The sequence below is a fragment of the Bactrocera dorsalis genome, chromosome 2, assembly GCF_023373825.1.
Source record: "Bactrocera dorsalis isolate Fly_Bdor chromosome 2, ASM2337382v1, whole genome shotgun sequence".
Classification (NCBI taxonomy): domain Eukaryota; kingdom Metazoa; phylum Arthropoda; class Insecta; order Diptera; family Tephritidae; genus Bactrocera; species Bactrocera dorsalis.
In genome coordinates, this window is record NC_064304.1 from 32,616,520 (window position 1) to 32,638,339 (window position 21,820).

The following is a 21,820-nucleotide window of genomic DNA, read 5'->3' on the forward strand; positions in this document are numbered from 1 at the left end:
TAAAGGTAAAAATTGTTAATATAAATTCGAGTCCCACTATCTACTAAATGTTTGTCATAATGTCAGAATTTCAGACCGTGGCGATCGACCTTTGTTGGAGCTGAGAATACTCTCTTCAATTTTTCTAAGACAATGTGGGTTTTAAGTCAGAATTTATAGTTAAAATTAAATTCTTTCAAATACCATGCAATTCCTGTAGGGTTGGTCTTAGTTTATAATAGGTTTCGAAGAAAAACTTTAATTAGTGATTTTTCATAAAATTTACCATCTTTTATACAATATTTTTCTCTTTCATTGCATCGAAAGTAATATGAAGAAGATTTTTTGGGTTTTTACATTAAGAACTTACCACCACAGCAAATCTTCAATGAAACGTGATTGTCCAACTTATGCTATTCCAACTCTAAACTCCATATAGGCACTTAGGTCCATGGTAACGTCTCATTCTGGTCAGCATATTATGAAAACTGAAGCATCTCATCGCCTGCTTCTATCGCTTACACTTAAGGATCAATAAAACTTATTCAAAAGCTCATCTTTTCAGCATCCTTAGTGCGTTCCAAAGTAAACAGGACTTTTCGAATCTAGCGCACCCTGGTGGCGTCATCTATATGTTGTTAGAATATGCTATCTTTATCGATAGTCCAGTGAGAATTTCACATTTCTTAGATTCGAACAAAGAGCAACCCTTAAATTTTGTTTTAAAATTAGTACAACTTTTACCGAAACGTTTCAATTGATGAAAAATGTTTATGGCGATGATTGCCTATCCCTTAGCAGAGTGCACGAGTGGCTTCAACGTCTTCAAAGTGGTCGTGAGGACATACTATGAATGACGATCATCATGTGAGCCAATCAAAATCCGTCATCACCGGAAATTCCATTGAAACTGTGCGTGTATTTATCAAAAAACAGCCGAAATAATCATTGGAATTCATGGAAATGGAATTGAACATCTTCAAAACATCGATTTATCGCATTTTGACCGAACATTTGGGCTTACGAAAGGTGTGTGCAAGGTTTGTTCCGTACAAATTGACTGACGACCAATATTGCTCAGAATCCAACATTCGAAGGACGATTATTTGACCAAAAATCACATTTTAACCATTAAACACTCCCCGTAGTCACCTGATATCTCTCTGTTTCTCCCTTTCTATTCGGGAGCTTTTGCCGCAAGGCTTTTTTAACTAGTTCTTGTCACCAAATGTGCCGCTGCAACTATCCAAACGATCTTGAAATTGCTTGATGTCTTTAAATTTTTAAAAATATAACCGCGCTCTTTGTTAGGCACATATTTCAGAACAAGTTTCTCACAGTTTCCCCGAACACCTCGCAAACTTTCGGCTTTTAAGTCACAAAAGTACACAACTGCTTGGCCCGTTATCCATGCAGCGCATGTCGGTGTTACGTTATGTGTTGTCGTAGCTGTCACAGCACGCATTTACACGCTGTTTCCTTCCTCTCGGCCGCACTTTGAGCGGCAGCTCGTTACGCAGCGCTGGTTTATTAAGCTTTATTTTATTATTTCTCTTCTTTACTTTTCTGGAATAATTATGTTACATAAATTACTAAAGTTTTTCCATATCGTTAGTGTTATTGTAAAAGTAATCGCCGCATCCGGTGTGCCCTACGCATCACACCGCCTCCAACAGCACCGCGCCGCAGCGCAGAGCATGGCGTGGCATAGCATAGCCGCATTGTTGTTGCGCTGATGTTTTTATGTTAATGTTGATGTGTAGCCTGTTTTGTTGTTATTGTTATTTGTTATTGTCGTTGTTCTTTAAGTAGTTGCAGTGGTTATTATTATTACGCTCTCTACTGTTGTTACCGTTGTTGTACATTTTGTTGTCCCGCTATGTTTGGTAGGTTATGTATGCGCCGGTGTTTGCGTTGTCGTAAACTTTCCGCGTGTTTGTGATTTTCAATCTGCGCGCATTCATAATCTTAAACACATACCGCTCCAGCTAACGGATAACAGCGAGCAAGCGCGTCCGCCCCATTCCCCCACCATTTTTAGTTCAGGATTAAGTGAAGTTGTTCGCGTTTTGTTTTTTTGTAACAACTTCCATTGGTGGTGTTGTTTTTGTACATTTAACTCTTCTTTTGTTTTGTTTTCCTGGTCTTAAGGACCATCAGCCGTAGTGCCATTGTATTAGTTAACGGTATTTTTATTTTTTTCCCATTATTTATCTTCTTGCTGTTGCAATACTTATTCTTCTAAAGTACTCCACTCCACCCAATCACAAAATCCGCTAGATTGGTCCCCGCGCAGCTTTACCCTTGAACCCCATCGACCATGATTGGGTGCTGGGTACGGACGTCGCTCGGCGCAAGCGAAAACTTTTTTATGATGTACCCTAACGAGACCAAGGGACACTTTCAACTATAATAAAGTTGAAATTGTGTAAACATTGACTGTGAAAGCATATTGTTGTAATCTTTGAGAGTATCCATTACAACAATAACAACGACAACAGCAATAATAATAATAATAAACTATAAACACAAGAACAAAGGCAACATAAAGCAGAACGCGTTACTTGGTATTCCCAGTACTGGGTTAAAAGGGTTGTCGGGTGTAAAGCGGGAGGAAAGAAGAGCGTGTAAACTTTAAATATTCTGCATAAGTATTAGCGTGCCGTTATTTACTGTTACTTACGAACTTACACGGCCGCATTGTTGCAAGTGCATTTAAGCGCTGCTTTACTTTCGTTGAAAGTGCAAGAACTTAGTTTGATCAGACTCCAAAGTAGGGTTAAAGGGGAAAGGATTAGTATTGTAATGCACTTTTTAATTTCAAAAAGCCTTTTTTTCATGTTTGGGCTTTCCCTTGTACTATAGGAATTTACTTAAAATTTTATAAAGTTTTAAGGATTGTTATGTTGCATGGAGCGAATGCGTAGGGGCTTCGGCCTCACCTTGGACTATTTAAATAAGCTGTGATTTTTGTTCATGCCTTTCAAATATGTTTCAAAAGAGATCTTTTAGAGAATATCTTTAAAGACTACAATCGACTCTTGATCAACGAAGTGGTCCGATTAAGACAAATGAGCAGTTTCTTGGAATGAAAAGGTCACATGCGAAATTTCAGGTGGATATCTCATAAACTGTGGATCTAGTTCGCATGTAACAGATCGTTCTTAATCAAGTTCTTTTAAAAAAAACTTTTATGTACTTATGACAAAATATTTTCACGATTATTGATTGGATTATTTTCAAAGCGGTTAAGTGAGGCTATGTCTTGGATTGATAGTAATCACTGCATCTCACTTAGACAGATATTTGTACGAGATGTGTTCAAAAAGTATCGCGATTTTTTTATTTTTTCAAAAATTATTTATTTATTCATGAATATCTATTTTGTCTTCTTCAAAGTAATCGCCATGAGATTTTATACACTTGTGCCAACGGTTTTTCCAATTTTCGAAGCACTTCAAAAAATCTTTTTTTTTATCTTCTTCAGCTCCTCCTTCGATGCCGTCATTATCTCGTGAAGAGAAGCGTAACGTCGTCCTTTCATGGGCCTCTTCAGTTTCGGGAACAAGAAAAAGTCACAGGGGGTGAGATCTAGGGAATACGGTGGCTGCAGCATCATTAGTGTGTTGTTTTTGGCCAAAAAGTCGCGCACAAGCGTGTGTGAGCAGGGGCGTTATCGTGGTGCAAAAGCCAATTTTTGTTCTTCCTCAAATCCGGGCGTTTCTGGCGGATTGCTTCGCGCAAATTGCGCATAACTTGCAGGTAATACTCCTTATTGACCGTTTTTCCCTGTGGCAAGAACTCATGATGCACCACGCCCCTGCAATCGAAGAAAACTGTCAGTTACGATTCGCGATACTTTTTGAACACACCTCGTACTTTGTGTTATCCATAAGATAATCAGTTAGATCAACCACCTCATAGCTTGGCGAAGCGTTTTGAGCTTGCCACAGCGTGCAATGAAGAAGGCTAAGAGTGTCCAACAAAATATGTAGTCGCACCGCATTAGAACCTAATGGACAGTGTTCAGTCACGATAGCTACATTGGCGACAAGATTGACTTTACTGACAGCAAGTAGTTCGGAAGACCTTTTACGGTTATTCTGGCGCAGAAGGACTGCACAATCACAAAAGTTTTGGTTGTTGAACTCTGCTTTTCGAGTTCACTGAGGGCTAATATATAAAGGTTCGCTTTCAGTCGAATGAAATCGGGATAGGGATGCCCTCCCTAGCAAGCTAATTGGGTTTCCAGTTTCCGGGCATTCCGCTAGCACTGGCCACCGAAACAAGTCTAATATGCAAGAAAGTTTAAGCTGTTGCTAACGGGGTCGTACACTCCTTCACTAGTTTTGAGCTCACAGTCAGCGAAATCAAAACCAATATTGTCGCTCGGAAGTATAATGAATGTAAACCTCTTGGAAGAAAGCAGCACTTCAGAACAGCACATCTAATGCTTTCCTGATGGCAGCCACCTTAACTTGACAGACGCTTCAGTGGTTTGGTAGTCTGAAAACAGAGCTCATGGGGAGCTCCTGACAGAAGACTTTACCTCTTCGATACATTCGTGATAAATCTCACTTCACCTCTTCTCCAAAAGAACCGCTTGAAAAAGGTTGCGCGAGCAGTCGTCTTTATTTTAAAGAATGCAATTGAAATAGTGTAGGGTTTTAGTGTGTCCTGAGCCCCTCCATTAACAAGCTTCCTTAAGTCTATAACAGCTGCAATGTGAGAAGTTTCATTTCTTTTTTAACAGTGTTAGGTGACTCAGCCTTTATTTGGTATTTGACTCCATACTGCCCCCTCGACATTAGTAAAAGAATGGAGCCTCCCAACGAAGGTAGAGTAAAATTAGAGATTTTGTATCTCCAAGTAAATAAAATTAGCTCGGCTAATTCATTTCTATCCGCCTATTTAGTTGCCACATTTGGATATGTGAGTGAGATGGTAAACTGTTTTTGAGAAAAGAAAAACAAGAGCGACATTGTACCAGTCTCGTACTGCAAGTTATTTTAAAAAGCCGTTCACCACTAGGATCCAGAGCTACAATACGAAAACACTTTTCAAATCAGACCACTATCTTTTTTCTTCATAAGGTAACCCCAAGTCGCCTTGACATTTAGTCGGTTATTTATTCAGATTCTTCTTCTTCTTTACTGGCGTAGAAACCGCTTACGCAATTATAGCCGAGAGCCTTTATTTAGTTATCAGTTACACAAATAAGTAGTTGCTTTAAGAACTGTGAGCCGAAATCAAAGATTTTCGTCCTTTCGATATTGACTGAAATTGAAAGCAATTTGGAGTTCGTTAGGGGAAAGAAAATTATCAACTTATGCCTTTCTTGCTTGTAACCGCATGCATGAATTTTGTTTATTACAATAATCAGAATGAATTCTTTCATCAATCAAGGGTAATGTAAATGATCAAAGAGTATCTTTTGGTGTTTGACTTGCTAAGTAAACTCATTAAATTTGTTTATTTTGTGAGAACGCGCTTACTAAGTAATTAACAAAATTAATCAAATTGACCTTGATGTGGTGGGCTTTGCAACATACTTGTACAAACACGGCTTCTTGAGTCAAACCTTTAAATGCTTTACTATAATTGGAAATAATAAAGACATTATATACAGAAAAATAAAGAGACGGCAGTAGCTGTAATTAAATTAGGTCATACGGCTTAGTTCTGCGCTCAACTCTTATAAGGTATGTGTGCAAATCTATGTATAACTGTGCAGTCGTTTATGCGGCAACTAAGCGGAGACGGTCCGATGAGTAAAGCTTAAGAGCGGCAGACCTGAGCCAGCGCAGCGTGGAGTGTGAGCGGCAACTATGCGCCAGCTGCTGATGAGTAGCGCGTGCTAATCGCTTAAAATGTGTTCAATTAATTAGAAAATATTAACTCAATTAACCAACGGCAGCACAGTGTTTTCGAACGAGATGAGTGGACTGATATTGCGCTTACAAGGCGGTGAAGATGCTGGCGACACAGACAGACTTGATTAGTCAGTGTTGGACGAACGGTGTGTACGGTACGCAGCAACAGTAAACGGAAAAAGTGAATTTATGTAAAAAAAAGTATTTTTACAAAAACTGATATTCCTCCGCTGTAAGAATCAACTAATTCGATCGAGAAATGTGCGCGACTACGCACAACAAATGGCTGCTAGCCGCTTTGGTGGTCCTGGCCAGCCTTAGCGCCACGCTGCAGCAAAACATCGCGCAGAACTACAGCAGCGGCGTCTTGCGTATGGCCAAGGCGGCGCAAATACGCGCCTACATCGATGCCGAGCGCGCATCTTGTGATGATTTCTATGAGTTTGCCTGCGGCAGATGGCGAAAATTGCATGCGAGCAGCGCTTCGAAGCCACGCTCCGCCTACTTGGATCAGCTGCAGGATCTGTATGTGCGCAAGAGCGCCGATATGTTGCAGAGCGGACGCGAAACGGACAACACAGCCGATCGCAAGTTGACGAAATTTTTCGAATCCTGTCGCAATGAGGTCGCTGTGCAGCGGCTGGGCTTATTACCGATTATAGAATTTGTGGACTTACATGGCGGTTGGCCGGCGATTAAGTTGCAGAGCTGGTATGAAAATGAGTATGATTGGTTGAAAGTGGTTGGCGAGTTGCGACGTCGTTTAGGTGTGGACATACTGATTGGCTTGGAAGTGGTGCCGGATTTCGAGGAGAATGACATGAATCGACTGAAAGTTGGTGCGCCAAAACTGAAGCTGGGCGGTAAGCAACTTTATTTGGATAGCAGTTATGATGATGAACGCGAGGACTACCGCGATGATATTGCCGAAAAGTTACACAAATATTTTCCTGACATGGGTGAGCGTTGGGCCAAAGAGGTGGCGCAGCAAGTGCTCGATATTGAGCAGCATTTAGCTAAAGGTCTGCCGGATAATGCGAAGCTCACGCTGCCACAGATGACGCGCCAACGCTTCGTCAGTGAATTGAAGTCCGCTTACGGCAATTATGTTGACCTGAACCGTTACCTAACGCTTGTGGTAAATCAAACTATCTACTCTAAAGTCTATGAGACACCTGAAGAGTACTTCTCGAATCTAGTTGAGGTCATAAGGGATACGCCTAAGCTACATATAGCCAACTATACAATGTGGCGTGTGCTGGAGCATCTGGACTTTGCCGGCGAGATCAACACGCCGAATAATGATAACTGGTGTGTGCGTAAGATTATATCCTTCCTACCTGCGCAACTGCAAAATATGTTCAATCGCAACTACAACAACATTTTGATGGTGAATGAATTACAGTCGACGTGGGCCGATATCAAACGCACATTCCATGACGAACTCGACACTGAGCTCGAGTGGCTTTCGGATAGCACACGTCAGCATGCCAAACAGAAATTAGAGAAAATACGTCTGCGCTTAATTTCGCATGAGGACACCGAACTGGTGGATCAATTACGTGACCTTGACATACAACCAGGACAATATTTCAGCAATTTGATCAACGTTTTGGAGTGGCAGACACAGCACAAACTGCAAGCTTTGTTTTCCAAACCGAAAAGCGCACAACCTGAGGTACGCTTGCCCCGCTACAATCCACAGAACAATAATATTGAAATACCCATTGTCTTTCTGCAATCGCGTTTCTTCTGGGACGCCGAGTATCCGCATGCCTTACGTTACGCCACACTCGGTTACCTGCTGGCACACGAAATGCTACGTGGCTTTGACGCCGCCGGTCGTCGTTACGATCAGCATGGCTATCAGCGTTCGTGGTGGGATGCGGCCTCAACGGAGACTTACGATGATCGTGCCAAATGTTTTGCCGAAAATCACTACAACAATTTCAAATATCGCGGTCAGAATTTGTTTAGCGCCAAAGCGGAAGAGCTGTCTATTTTGGATAGTGGCGCTGTGGCGATTGCTCAACACGCTTACCAGAATTGGTGGTCCAATGTCGAGGACAGGGAAGATGTGCTGAGTAAGGAGTCGCTGCCATTGTTGGAATATACGCCACAGCAGTTGTTTTTCATTGGATTCGCGCAACTGTGGTGCGTCGATTACCATGATTCGGTAGAGAAATTCGAGTCGACGCCGGAGCCACTGCGTGTGAACGGTGCCTTAGCCAATCTGGTTGACTTTGCGCGTGAATTCAAATGCGAAATGGGCAATAAAATGCATCCGCAACGAAAGTGTGAACTATTCTAAGTCACAGTTAAATATGAAGGACGGCTATTTGATATACATACATATAATAACAAATATATTATGTATTTTAATTAATAATTTACGATAATTCTCGAAAAAAGTTTAAGTATAAATAAACATGTGTTTGTATCAACTAATAACCAATTCGAAATATTTATAAAAAAATATAAACAAAATATATTTAGCTGTATAACGTTCAATGTCAACGCCTGAGTAGTGATAACCCCGCGACATCCACTAATATAATTCATGGATTGCTGTGAATGACTTACACAAATATATACATATGTACATACATATATAGGCAAAGTTTGTAAGCTACCCGGAGATTTTAAAAGAGCTATTTTAACAAAATCATAACAAAATAAACAAACATTTTACAAAGCGGAAAGAGTAAATAAAGACAAAGAGTGAACAAGTTTAGAGTTGCCACCGGTTCAAATTGTTTATGTTATCAAACTCAGTAGATAAATATGTTAGTACAATATGAATATTGAATGCAAAAGGTTTATAAAAGCTTGATCTTAGAACTTTTTTTTGCAAGAGTTGCCACCTTTTCGTTTTTTTTAATAATTAATATAAATGAATTATTCTCACTGGGATATAAGCTAGCAGCGTGTAATCCAGCTAATTATTTATCATATTTTTCGAAAGAGTTGCCATCTGCAAATAGTTTTGAATTAAATTAATGAAATATTGCCCATAATAGATTCCACATTTATTGCTGTCGAACATATTTTTGAGAAGAGTTGCCACATATTTTATGTATTTAAATATGTACATACATACATATTTGAGATGTCGGTACAATTTTCAAAGAGTTGCCAGCTGTCCACAATTTTTTTCAGTATGTAGGGTATGTTAACAGTTAACAGGGTATATTAAATTTTCAACGAAGTTTGTACTACGCCTAAGGAAATATCTAGGTCCCTGGAAAATGAGCTGAGTTCATTTAGCCACGTCATCTGTATATACATCGAGACTAGTCCCTCAGTTTTTGAGATATCGCTCTGAAAAACAAATCCTTTTTCTCTAAGAAGCTGTTCACGAGGTATCGGATTCGCAATAGAACCCTGACCAACAAGCTGCACTATCGGAATAAAGTACTTGTATGAACATTTTTTTATTTGACCAGATATCTTCAGGAAATTGGACATGAGTTATTAACCAAGAGAACGATATAAGGTCTGAAGACATATTTCAGATCGATTCACTAAAGCATATACATATGTAACTGTCATACAAACTCAAGTCCTCAAAATCAAGTCAGGAGTATTTTGTATTTCCGAAGGGTATTACAACTTCGTTGCAACCGGAGTAAAAATCTTTTTTTATTTTATAATATTCTTAAGGTCAATATCTGAATTTACTATTCATTTGATTATGAAAAAAATGTAAACAAGATTAAGATGAACTCTTATCACTGAATAGAAGCTTTTAATATTAGAAATAAGAACACGATTTCAAAGCCAAAGTCTGTTTGTTTTTAAGCACAGCCCTAAATTAATTTGTATAAACATAAACATATGAGCAGACGAGTTATAAATATTTTCGATGGCAATATTTTTATTTCAGTTTTATATTTTCATATTTATAACCTCACAAATTCCTCTCTCAACTCAGAGAGTAATAATGTGTCACTCTGTACCCTCAGTTCACATAATCTTTTACTGAAACTCCACAGCTTAAAGTTGAAGTAAAAGACACATATTGAAAACAGGACCTAACCTAAGGCCGACACGTCAGATTTTGTCATTGTCCATGCCTCTGTAGCATATAGCAGGACGTGGATGATGAGTGACTTCTAGAATTTGATTATTGTTTGTCAAGAGAGGACTTTATTTCTCAATTGCCTGCTCAGTCCGAAGTAGCACCTGTTTGCAAGAGTGATTCTGAATCGGATTTCAAGGCTGGTATTATAATCGGTATTGATACAGGTTCGAACGCAGACGAAATTATTTACGACTGCAAATCCACACAGTGCTCTTATTTCTCTTGATAAAGTTTAAGTAATAGCCAAAGCGTGAAATAAAGCAAACTAATGGAGTTTTAGTGGAAATTTCCTGGGAAAAATAATGAGCTTTATGTTGGTTTTCCGACTTTTTAGCGGCTGATCGACCGACGGTTTAGTGATACGAGTATAAGCGAGCATTCCAGTGACTTTTGATATAAAAAAAATACACCTAAAACTCGAAATCTGATTAAAGACCAGGAACCTCCATTTGCGCAAATTCGGAGAAACACAACCACAAAAAATGAGGAGCTCATTTAAGTAACTAGCAACGATCCAAATAGTTTATTTCAATAGTACTGTAAACCGTTATGTTTCCATGCATATTCATACACAATTCACCATAACTAAAAATTGCTCAAAAATTTTGAATACTTTAGAATTGAAATCTGTTTACATATATTCTCATTTTTTATTTCATTTCTACTTCCTTGCAGTTCGGAGCAGTCGAAATTCCCCAAAGGAGAAGCGCAAATGTTCACCTGAATCCAAGGGGCGTCCCAGGGCGACCACGACAGCAAGAATTCCACAAAATGAAAACGATCAGCAACACCCACATCACCAACACCAACAACAACAGCAACAAATCAAAGCCAAAGAAATGCAACAGCAAGATAAGAAGAAGGTCAAAACTGCTGTTGGTAGCCAAAAGAATGCGTCGAATGGAAAAGTTGCTGCCAAAGAATGCACAGCAACACCAAATGCTCACGCCGAGGCAGCACAACAAGTGAACAGCACGACTGACAATTGCAAGGGCAACAACAAAAAGCCAGCAGAGACTGCAGGGGCTAAGGACGGCAGTTCAACTCAACGCTGTCACTGGCAATGGCGGCGGAGTCGGGCGCGAGTTGGCAAAGAACAGCAGCAACAACAACAACAGCCGGCGAGTGAAGCATCACAGCAAGTTTATAAAAGTTACGCAGATGAGCAATTGTCCATCACAGCGTCCAGGGCGGCGACAGCATTGAGGAGGATCCCACCAACGGCAATGACGACGACGACGACGACAAATGTCAGTTGTTGAAGAGTACAGTCCTATAACTTAAGAGAACTTGCGCGGGGTTAAGGTGGTCGGGGGTGTTTGTGATGCATTTTGTGTAACCAACTGTGGGTTGGATCGCGCGCGTGGTCGGGTGAGGGGCGTTGAAAGTATTGCTGGGCGGTTGCATGTGCGTGGTGTTGTGACGGAAGGAAATGCGCTGGTCAACAATGCGCTCGTTAAACTCAAGTTGGAGTCAAGTAAGAAATCAGCAGATAACACAAAACAAGGTACAAAAGTCACGAAATGCTCAACAAAAACGAGCACCAGCCTGAGTGTATGAAAGTAACAATTTAAGTCGAAAACTAAAAGTTGAAATAAATAAAGTAAAAAAAGTGCAGAGCTGTTGCAGTTGCAATGATGAAGTTGCAAATAGCAACAACAACAACAACAATAAGTTCTGAAACTAAAATAAAACAACATTTATAATGCCCAGATTAGCAGTTGTCGGCATTAGGCGAGCCGAGCTGAGCCGAGCCGCGTGTGGCACGCCGTTGTGTTTTGCCGCTGGCAGCTACTGCTGGGGATTAGCAACAATATCAAAATTATCATTGTCCAACTGGGAAATCATGTGGCATTTGGAACGTGCAACATTCAGCACATTGAAGTGTGGTGAAAAAGCGAACAAAACAATGAGTGGCGCTGTGCTGGCAAAACAACAACAATAATGCTTGCAACAAATTACGGCAAATAACAGTATTGTAACGACGGCACCACCAACAACAACAACAAGCTGAGACAACACAATATGTAGTAAGGCAAAAATCTAGTAGTTGACACAGAGATGTGGCAACATACTTTTAGGTACAGTGTGTCAAAATTGCTTTGAAACTGGCTTAGGTATTGACTTATGTGTATAGTTTATTTATAGCACGCCTCCAATGATACATACTTGATACTTTTTATCAAAATTCTGAAATTTAAGAAGCTGAAATATTTTTTTGGAAAATTTTTGCTTAATGGCACTAACAAAACTTGTTATGTAACTAGTTATGAACTAGTTATTTATGTACCAGTTTGTAGTTTGCCATATTTAGAACAAATTTGGATATGTAACGATGTAGTTAGAAACAAAAATTATAAAAATTTTATATTATTTTGAGGTAAAAAAAATATTTTGGTATTATAGACTTAAATTTTATAATTTCAAAAGTCAAGTTCTAAGACTCAAATATCCTGAAAACCCCTAATATTGTAAGCTTTCATTCCCAAAAAAAAAAAATTTATTAAACTTAAGTGGCACTTTCGTCCCACTGTACCTCTTGAAAATTTTCAAAAACATAATAAATTCTCATCGAGCGTACAATTGCATTGCAGTCATTAGGTGCTTCGTCTAGTTGTAGGCTAGTCCTCTTCGCCAAAGCAGCTAATGGTAAGTTAGAGAGTAAGACTCGCAATTCCGTGAAACAACAAACAATTCATCAGCACAAATGAAGGTTTTTGAAGATTGGCGCACAGTTGCAGAGAGCTGCAAAGTCGCCGTTATTTCAACGTTGAGTATTGTTATGAAAGATGTAAAGTTTCAGTCTTTTGTAGTTAAATTGTAGGAAAATCATGTTTTACATCATCTGCCTCTTTACGTATCTGAAAATTACGAAACCTCAAGTATACCACTTCCAATTGATATTTTTAATGTGTCGAGACAGTGCCTCTCTTTCACGCTCTCTCTCTTTATCTGTCTATTTCTCTCTCTCTATATATATATACACATATATATCTCCCTCTGGCTTACTCTCCTTCTAGGCGATGGCTAGTGATTTCATCAGTCTGTGGGGAAGTCAGCAATGAAGAAGTATATTGAGTACTTATTTTGAAATTTCATTTCGTGATCAAAGGACTCTTAGGGATGACAGGCATAAATTTTGGCATAACAACCTATATGTGAATTAGATCAGCCAACTTTAATTGGAATATAGTATATGTATATATGCTCTCTTCTCTTCATATTTCTCTCTCTTTCTCTCTCTCTCGGTCCCTTTTACTTACCTTTTCTACCATATCTAGTAATTTCCCCAGTCAATGACAAAATCCCTAATGAAAAGATAGTGCTGAGTACTCGTTTAGAAAATTCATTTCGAGATTAATGGACTCTTAGAAATGGTAAGCATAAACTCTTAAGATCGTAAATTTTAGCATTATAATTTTTATTTGAAATGGATCGGCAATATTATTGATTGTTTCTAGGGTGGTTGTGCTCTATATCCTTATAATACACTGTTTTTTTTTTTTATTTTCCGTTTGCATTACAAAACCTGCTCTTTATTCGCGTTTCTTCACAAGACCTTATTATTATCTATGAATAAAATCCAGTTTTGAACCTTTCTTGGAAAAGTTACAATGTAAGGCTGACTTAGTAGTGGAAGCTATTGAATCCACAACAGAGTAATCATAGTCCACAAATGTCTGCTACTATACAAGTATGTATCTACAACTGATTTTTAAAAAAATTGGTTCCACTTGAGACAGTTTCTAGACTCTAGATTGTATATACATACATAAGTAAGTAATTATATACAAATATACAAATATGACATTGTAATCTGCTGATAAACCAATGACTACTTTTAAAGGGTTTCCGCTATTGTATTAACATTTTGCGTATATATTGTAATTCCGCGCTAGATAATTAACTAAATTTTATTTAAAATCACTATAACATGCACATCTTAGACTTAAATAAAAGTAGCCGATAATATAGTCTTGACTTGTCATGTATTTTGTCAATGTTTTTGTAATATTATTACTGTTATCGTTTTCACTTTAAAATATATATTTATTTAAACCTGTTAATTAGAAATACAACATACAGTTAAAAACAAACAATAATTATATTTTTTCTATTTCATTATACCAAAAGGAAAAGGTATTTAGGATATGTAAGTTCTATACTTGATATATTTCTCTAACAGTAATCATAATGAGTCAAGTCATGATCTAGAACTTTGATTAATTCAGCGGAGGCATCGGAGTTGAAGTTCGTTGTAACTCCTCGCCAAGCAAGTCACTAGTGGATTAGTACAGACGTGCAAATTTCCGATTCCGATTTTTCACTCCGTAACATAGAAAAGTGAGAGGAAACGTATCAAACTTTATTGAAATCGGTCGGGCGGGTCTCGAGATATGCTATGCAGGTAAAAGTAAGTATTAGGACGAGAATAGCAGGTTTTATTTTCAAAGTGATAACTTTCAAAGTTAGCCTTACATCCCAGATGGCATATCCATCTTACAGTGTTCTGTACTGGACAACTTCTATAACATCTATGTATGTATATGGCGAGAGAGTATAGTTTACTCACACAGTTCGAAATTTATGCTGTTCGCTGGAGGCGATATTATCTACAAAGTTATGAGCTTTAGCACTAAAATGAGAGCCTCGAAACATGTAGACTGACTATCACTTTGAAACATCGTTTTTTTTGACAAAATTTTTTAACTGTCACGCCTCTTATATAGCGTTTCCGGCAAAAAACCAACCATCCCATTTAAAATAGTGAAAAACCTGCTCTTTAGAAAAATCATTTTATTTGTATCCGATTTCGGAAAAGCATATAAAATTCACTTCCAGAGTGTTTCTTTAACTTTTTCCGTACCGCTTTCACTATTAACAATATCTCTAATTAATTTAAGACCTCAGCGTTTCAATAGAAATATCAGCAAATTAGATAAAAATGGATTTGTTCGAAATGCAAGTTGACATGCTAGAATTTCAGCTGTCAATGTGAATATTTTCAGAGCCAAATGTAATTGCGAACGTACCAAGTGCTTTTATACAAAAAAGAGCGCAGAAAATAAACCAAACTACATATATCGCCTCTAACAAAAGTGTCGAACGGAAGAGTGGAAAGGAGAGTGAACAGGATATAAAAATAAAATATGCTACCATATTTTGCGAAGAAAACAAAAAGTAGAAAATGCGAGCGAAGATGAATTGAGGAAGAATTCGCAAAAAAAGAAAGAGCGTAAAAAAAGTAAAATCACTTGCATGGTGCAGCAGTAATATGGGGGGAAAAAGTGAATTATTCGACGATTGCTGCTATGAGTTAGCGTCTTGGTTTCCGTTGAACTGCCTGTCAGGCAATTGGCTGCATGTCTTCTCTGCTGTTTTTCTCGTAACTGCTGCCGTTTGGGCTGCTCATTTCCAGTGACATTTAGGTGGAGGAGTAGACGAAAATAACACTCACACACTCTTACGCACACAAACACACAAATACTTGAATGTATAGTATATGTGTATGTATATGTGTGTAAGTGCACGCTGGGAGTGGTATGGAACTACTTGGGCGTTGTGTCTACCGATTTAGGACAGCTGAATTAAAATGTTCAAATGTTCGAGGTCTTCGGTAGCAGAAGCAGAGCTCAAATTGTTTGTTCTTTTACTGGCAACAAATGGAAAGTGAAAGCAAGTGAAATGAATTGACATTCGAGAATTGTTGGATTTGAAAGTGTACCGAGTTTGGACAGAAATAATCAGCCGAACTGAGTGTGCTATTTACGCAATTTCAATTGTGAGGTCAAACGGGTATGGAAGCTTAAGTTCGAGTGTACGGAAATATTGGTATACCTTTTTTATTTTAACTTCTTTTTGACTGCCTCTTACTATGCTGATTTGTAATGGTTATAGCTGCGAATTATTTTATAATATCGTGATGGCTTTCGAAATGAGTTATTTTCAGACTGTGGCCCTTAGAGAATCGAACAGCGTGGCTATCACATTGTATATTTCAGACCGTCTGATATTTATGCCTGACAATTTTCAGGTTCATAGTAAAAAATCATGAATGTGAAGAAAGACCCTCAATAATACCCAGTAAGGCTTTGCACACCAAATTTCAATTTACTCGGAATAAGTAGTATAAATTGTTATTCGACATACTGACATTATCCATTCCTAAAAATTGTCGCGTTATAAACTACCCAAGTGAGATCACTACTTGATTTAGGTTAGTTTGGTAGGCGAATCAGCCATGTATAGGTCAGTTTTAGTCCTTAGATGGAATGGTGTCAGGTAGTAAGATATTAGCGCTTGGCGCGAATTTCATCAAGTCTTGTGACTAAGGATACCTCTTCCAGGTGCTTCGCCAGCAAACTGAGACAAGTGAATTTTTTTGTTATCTTCGCCCGTAGTATATACTAGGGAGTGAAACTACCACATCACAACCTATGGTCTTAAGTCATCTTGGAAAAAATTAATTTTTAACATCTTTAGTTGACTTGACTCCTCATGGCAGGAATTTGAAAAGCCGTCGAGTGAAGTGAAAAAACTTTATAACCGTCGCATCTAATAGTTTATCTAAGTTAGTCTAATGAACTGTTGGTAATAATTAAATGATTGCAAAGCGGTATTCGGCTGAGCCCGGGACACCAAGAGCTGCATCTTGGCGAACTGTTGCTGGCTTAAGTTCTTAGGTTAGCTGCGATTACCAAATTAATTAGTCAGGACTACATCAATAGCGACAGGAGGGGAGGGTACGGCTTAATAGGTCTGAAATATTCTGTGATTCTCCAGCGACGACATGAATAGGTGTCGCCTCGAAACACTTTTTTATGCTGACAGTTTTTACCAAAGCATTTTGAACAGCTTTACTTGCTATGAGCCTAAAACATATGTATCTGTATCCATATGTGTGTCAGAAGAACAACTGTTAATGCCAGAAAAAGAACTGGAATCCACGAAAAAATATTGAAATAAAGCAATTGTGCACAAAGCACCGTTGTATTTGCATGTTAAATGTGTTTTAATATTTTCAATAAATAAATTTGCGTCACCACTTGAAAAGAGTTTTTATTTTCCAAATTAAACGCAATAATGTTGCCATTGCAAAAAATTGCGTATTTCAATCAGCAACGGCAATATTCTCTTAATAAACCAGTGCCACATGTACACTGCCAGCGAAAAAACTGTGTACTCGCTGCAAAAAAGTTCAATTTACATAATTTTAAAAATGACATCGCTAGCAGATTTTCCACAAAGTAAAATAAAAAAAAAAAATTCTCCATTATAATGCTGGATGCTTGTGTGGCGAGATCCGTGCAACGTTTGGCGGCTTATAAAATGTTTATGGCATATTTTTTTTATTTCAATTTTTAATATTTCTTATTTTTTAGCGGCAGCTTGCCTGCCCAAAAATATTTATATGTCGACATATTTTACTCTATGCGGCTACGGTTTTTTCAATTAACGGTGATTATATGGAAAGCATATTGGAAAAAATGGCGTTCTGCTCGCTGCACTATGCAACATTTTTCGCATTTCCTTTTTGTAATCAATATTTTGCTTGATCAGCGAAATATTGCTGAACATGTGTATGTGTGTGTGCCTTGGTGGCGGCTGTGACAGCGGCGTGTGGTAAGTACTGTGTCGAGCTTTAGTTGCTTTTGTGTGGAGTGTTGTGTGTGTGTGTGTCCATTATTCGCCGCATTTGTGGTGTTGCGGGTGCGAGAATTAATAGACAGCGGTTTTTAAATTTTCACATTCCAAAAGTATGAGTGAGAGATTTCACAAAAGCAAAAGAAAAATACGGAATATATGTATATTATTATAAAGACAAGCTGAGTGCTCGCAAATTGAAATGAAATAAATATGAAATAAATAAAAACATTACTAAATTGAATAATTTTATATTTAGTGCTGTCATTGTATTAGTAGGCAATAATATATTTTAATAGTTATGCATTTTAGTTCATTTTTAGGATTAGCGCATGTTTTACATTTAAATCGGATAACAGTCTAATAAACACCACATTCTGGTCTTGCTAAAACACATTAAATGAAAACGCAATTATTTTATATGACGCCTGAAGGTATGCAATGAAATTGTGGTCTGTGTTAAGTTGCTCATTCGAATGATTTGAGTGGTTTTCATGCCAGCTGAGTGCCTTGCTATGAAGTTGAGTGGTTTGGTAGTGATTGAGAACTTATAGATATGTGTTGCACTACTGTTATTGGCACCAAGGTGACCAGATTTATTCTTAGATAACTGTGAATAGTTCAGTCTCCCTTTTCGTAAACAGCTTTGGAACAATGATTCTTCTTCTATACTGGCGTAGACATCGCTTACGCGGTTATAGCCGAACAAAAATAATACAGCTTTCATAAATCACGTGAGGCTCTTTAAAAAAAAAATATTTTCTTAAGCAAAGCTGGCTGATCGATAGTGGGTTAAACAATCGAAGCGCTACTGACGGCTTTCAAAGATTTGAACTTATACGACAACCACTATTGTCTCAAATTGCTCTCGAAAAATTGGCGATTTAATTTAATTTTTTTTTCTGTGCAATTTTTCATCGGTTTCTTCAACCAAAAAAAAAAATACGCAATATTTGTGAAAACCCTTGTGCCCTAAGTGAGATTTGGACATAACGTATGAGCGCTGCCCAAAGGAAGGCAATCAAGTTTAGGGGACTGTTTTTTCTTTATAATTAGTCTATATTTATACACCCTTTGCTTGAATACAAAAGAGCGAAAGCGCATGTTGTTGACTGTATGAAAAAGACTCTCGTCTATTTTTGATGTTATTTTATATCAAGCTTTGGTATTGAAGACAGACCTAATAAAGTTCACTACATAAATAACGCAGTAACATATTTCAAAGGCCAATAGTCATCTTTTGTGAATAAAAATTCTACATTAGAGGTATGCAACCATTCCGAAAGCACAGCTGCTATACAGGCCTTGAGATCGCTGACAGTGAGCTTAAAACTAGTCAAAGAGTGCTTGACCTCACTAGCAGTTGCATCATGCTACTTTCATACTAAACTTGCTTGGGTACCTTACCATACCATGGACTATAAGTTACGTGGTTCTATGTTGCCAACAGATTTCTGCGAACTATAGGAGCCCGAACTCCCTTTCTAATCAGTCCTTCACCGTACTACCCATTTCTATGGTCATAATCGTTGGTGAACGTCACACAGAGTTTCATTTGTTATAGAGCAAAAGTGATGGTTGAAAAAATGGTTTGATGAATATTGTGCCAAATTATTATAACAACGCAAATATTCTAAAATGTTGTAATTTAGAAAAAAAGCATTTTTTGCCGGTTTAACTGAGAATGTATACCAACAATTTGTCATAAGCTTAGACCAGCACTTAACTCTTTTACTCCTTTGGACCAAATAACTATTTCTCTTTGGCTGTGGCTATCGTATTTGATATCAAAATTTGATAAAAAATGTAGAAAGTAGTGAAGGAATAGTTTTTATTTATTTTTTTTTTTCCGAAAAAAAGAAACATAACGCAATGTACCAGTAGTGGTTCCATATGCATCAGAAACGAAGTACTTTCTAGTATTTAGTGTAATTGCTCTTCTTACTAACTCTGGTCACCCTAATTGAGTCTAGGAGAAACCACTCTCGAGCACTTCTATATAATACTTATATACTCGAGAGGGCAACAAATTCTTTGTTTATTTACTTAAGTTGCAGTCGCATGTTAATAGGAATATGTAATCGGCTATTAATTAGTCAAACCGTGAAGGGCGTAAGTGACCTCTGAGACAAGTTAGTATAGCAGTTTTAAAACTTTTTTATATAGAAGCATATGCAGTGAAAAGATTGTGAAAGGGTAATGCTAGAGACTGGATTTTTTTAAAAGAAATAAGAAGAGAATACCAAAATATTTGTGCAAATATCAAATAAAAATTGTACATAGAAAGAGAAGAGAGACGTTAAGCGTTAGTAGTGAAGTTAGGTAATTTTTGTAAAATTATTAATTAATGATATTATTATAATTACAAATTTTATTCGGGATAACTTTAAGATTTAAATAATAAATATGTGAAGAATTAAACTGTTGTTCAGATTCTCAAAATTTTCAAATATTGACATCTGTGATTTTGTGCACAACCAACGCGCTGAATGCACTACGCCTCCGTTGTTTCTGTTCGAAAAGTAATCCGCACTGCGCTCGTCGACTTTGGCGCGCTCTTTATGAAGGAATATGCATTAATTGCTAATTTTTTTTTTTGTTTAATGTTTTTTTGTTTTGAGTCACATTTTATTGATTAAAAAGCGTACGCAAGCAACGCAAGCAACGCAAGAACACTCATATGATTGCCACCAGTGAGCAAAACCGGTGCGGCGCGTTCATTCACAAGAGTTCAGTGCTACCACGCCGACTATTTACATACTCTCAAAAGTAAATATATTTAAACATATGTACATACATATATTGTATATATGTATGTACATAAATAAATATTTATTTTTATGTAAGCACACGCTTGCTATATCAGCAGAGTAGACACAATTTTTGCGCTGTGATTTCTTTAAGAAAACGTTTTATTTTTCCATTCGAGTGTCGACGGTGATAACGCAGTGAGCGGATTATGCACAGCTATTCCGCATTGCTTTTGTTGTAATTAAAGTGCAATTTTGTTGTGTTGACATTTTTACAAAAATCGAAATTCTATATATCCGACCAAAGTGCTCTGAGGTATGTATTTACAAATATCTTCTAGTTCAATTAACCACTATATACCAATAACAACACGTGCTTTTAGTGTTTTCTCTTATTTATATCTATTACCTCAAAAATTTTGTGCTCAAATTGTTTGCTTGCGCGCCTCTCCACGCTGACTGCCCGCAATGAAATTATCGGCTGTTCAACGCGTGTGACGTTTAATGCAGCACTCAGAGTTGAGTGAGTGACATCTGACGTGTTGACACTGGCCAACTCAACGGTTTCGCTCAATGTAGAATGCGCGTCTTCTGTTTGCATTGCTAACTAAACTAACTTTGTTTCACTAACTAGTTACTAGTTTGAAAATTTGTGAGCTATTGTTGTTGTCTCGGAGAAAGCAGCATCTTTTATGGACTGACGGAAAATATATTGCTTAATGTGCTGGGTATAAAAAGTGTCAATGCTAAAATCGTGAAAACCTGAATCTTTTGCATAAACGACGTCGAATAAAGGTCATAAATACATGCTTGATAACGCAGCTTCGGACTAAACGACCATCTCTTGCTTCGAACTGCCGGACTACTGTGGAGTCTTTCAAGTAGAAGTGGCAGCAATTAAGGTAGAAGTAGATATACTTCGTCGAAGTGTGTCTTCTTTTAGAGAGGTATGCAACCATTCTGAAAGCAGAGCTGCTATACAGGCTCAAGGCCTCGCTGACAGTGAGCTTAAAACTATTCATAGAGTTGACCTCACTAGGAGTTGCATCATGCTACTTTCATATTAAACTTGCTTGGGTACCTGACCATACCATGGACCATAAGTTACGTGGTTCCATGTTTCCCACAGATTTCTACGATCTATAGGAGCTCAAACTCCCATTTTGATCAGTCCTTCACCGTACTTTTCATTCCTACGGTCGCAGTTGTTGGTGAACGTCAAACCCATAAGGTGATCCTTTCGGCTATCACTCGCTTCTTCTCGGTTAGAATAACCGCTCCAATTTGCTAGCCGAAGTAGTTGCTTTAGCTAATGACCTCGACACCTTACTCCATGAAGATCCATGTGATTCGATAACACTCTTTTTCCCGGCAGTAAAAACACATTCACTCATCACCTGAGTCTAGCAAACCACCAGTTTGGCTTCGCAAAATGCATAGCACCACCACAGTACTTAACGTCTTAAATGCCCAGATAGTTTATGATCTCA

The 21,820-nt window shown here is 37.9% G+C and overlaps 3 protein-coding genes across 5 annotated transcripts in view; all 3 read left to right on the plus strand.

The window, feature by feature from the left end:
- The window catches only part of LOC105231821 (uncharacterized), a 58,712-nt gene extending 46,487 nt beyond the window's left edge, over positions 1–12,225 (plus strand). Inside the window, exon 5 of the mRNA XM_011213295.4 lies at positions 10,612–12,225. Within this exon, the coding sequence (XP_011211597.2) occupies positions 10,612–11,198 (587 nt within the window). The 3' untranslated portion in view covers positions 11,199–12,225. The remainder of the gene's footprint in view (positions 1–10,611) is intronic.
- Positions 5,971–8,444, plus strand: LOC105231820 (phosphate-regulating neutral endopeptidase PHEX). Its single transcript, XM_011213294.3, has one exon. The coding sequence runs from the start codon at positions 6,112–6,114 to the stop codon at positions 8,161–8,163; it is 2,052 nt and encodes a 683-aa protein (XP_011211596.2). The 5' UTR covers positions 5,971–6,111; the 3' UTR covers positions 8,164–8,444.
- An 8,226-nt stretch (positions 12,226–20,451) lies between the features above and the next one.
- Positions 20,452–21,820, plus strand: part of LOC105231819 (sodium/hydrogen exchanger 9B2) — a 66,726-nt gene continuing 65,357 nt past the window's right edge. Inside the window, exon 1 of one of the 3 annotated variants that reach the window (XM_049449661.1) lies at positions 20,452–20,646. The gene's annotated coding sequence lies outside the window, so the exon portion shown is untranslated. The remainder of the gene's footprint in view (positions 20,647–21,820) is intronic. The other 2 variants (XM_049449660.1, XM_049449659.1) reach the window with 2 other exon arrangements.

Bases quoted from the DNA above. Each gene is read 5' to 3' on its own strand.
- LOC105231820 (XM_011213294.3), top strand. From the start codon at position 6,112: ATGTGCGCGACTACGCACAACAAATGGCTGCTAGCCGCTTTGGTGGTC.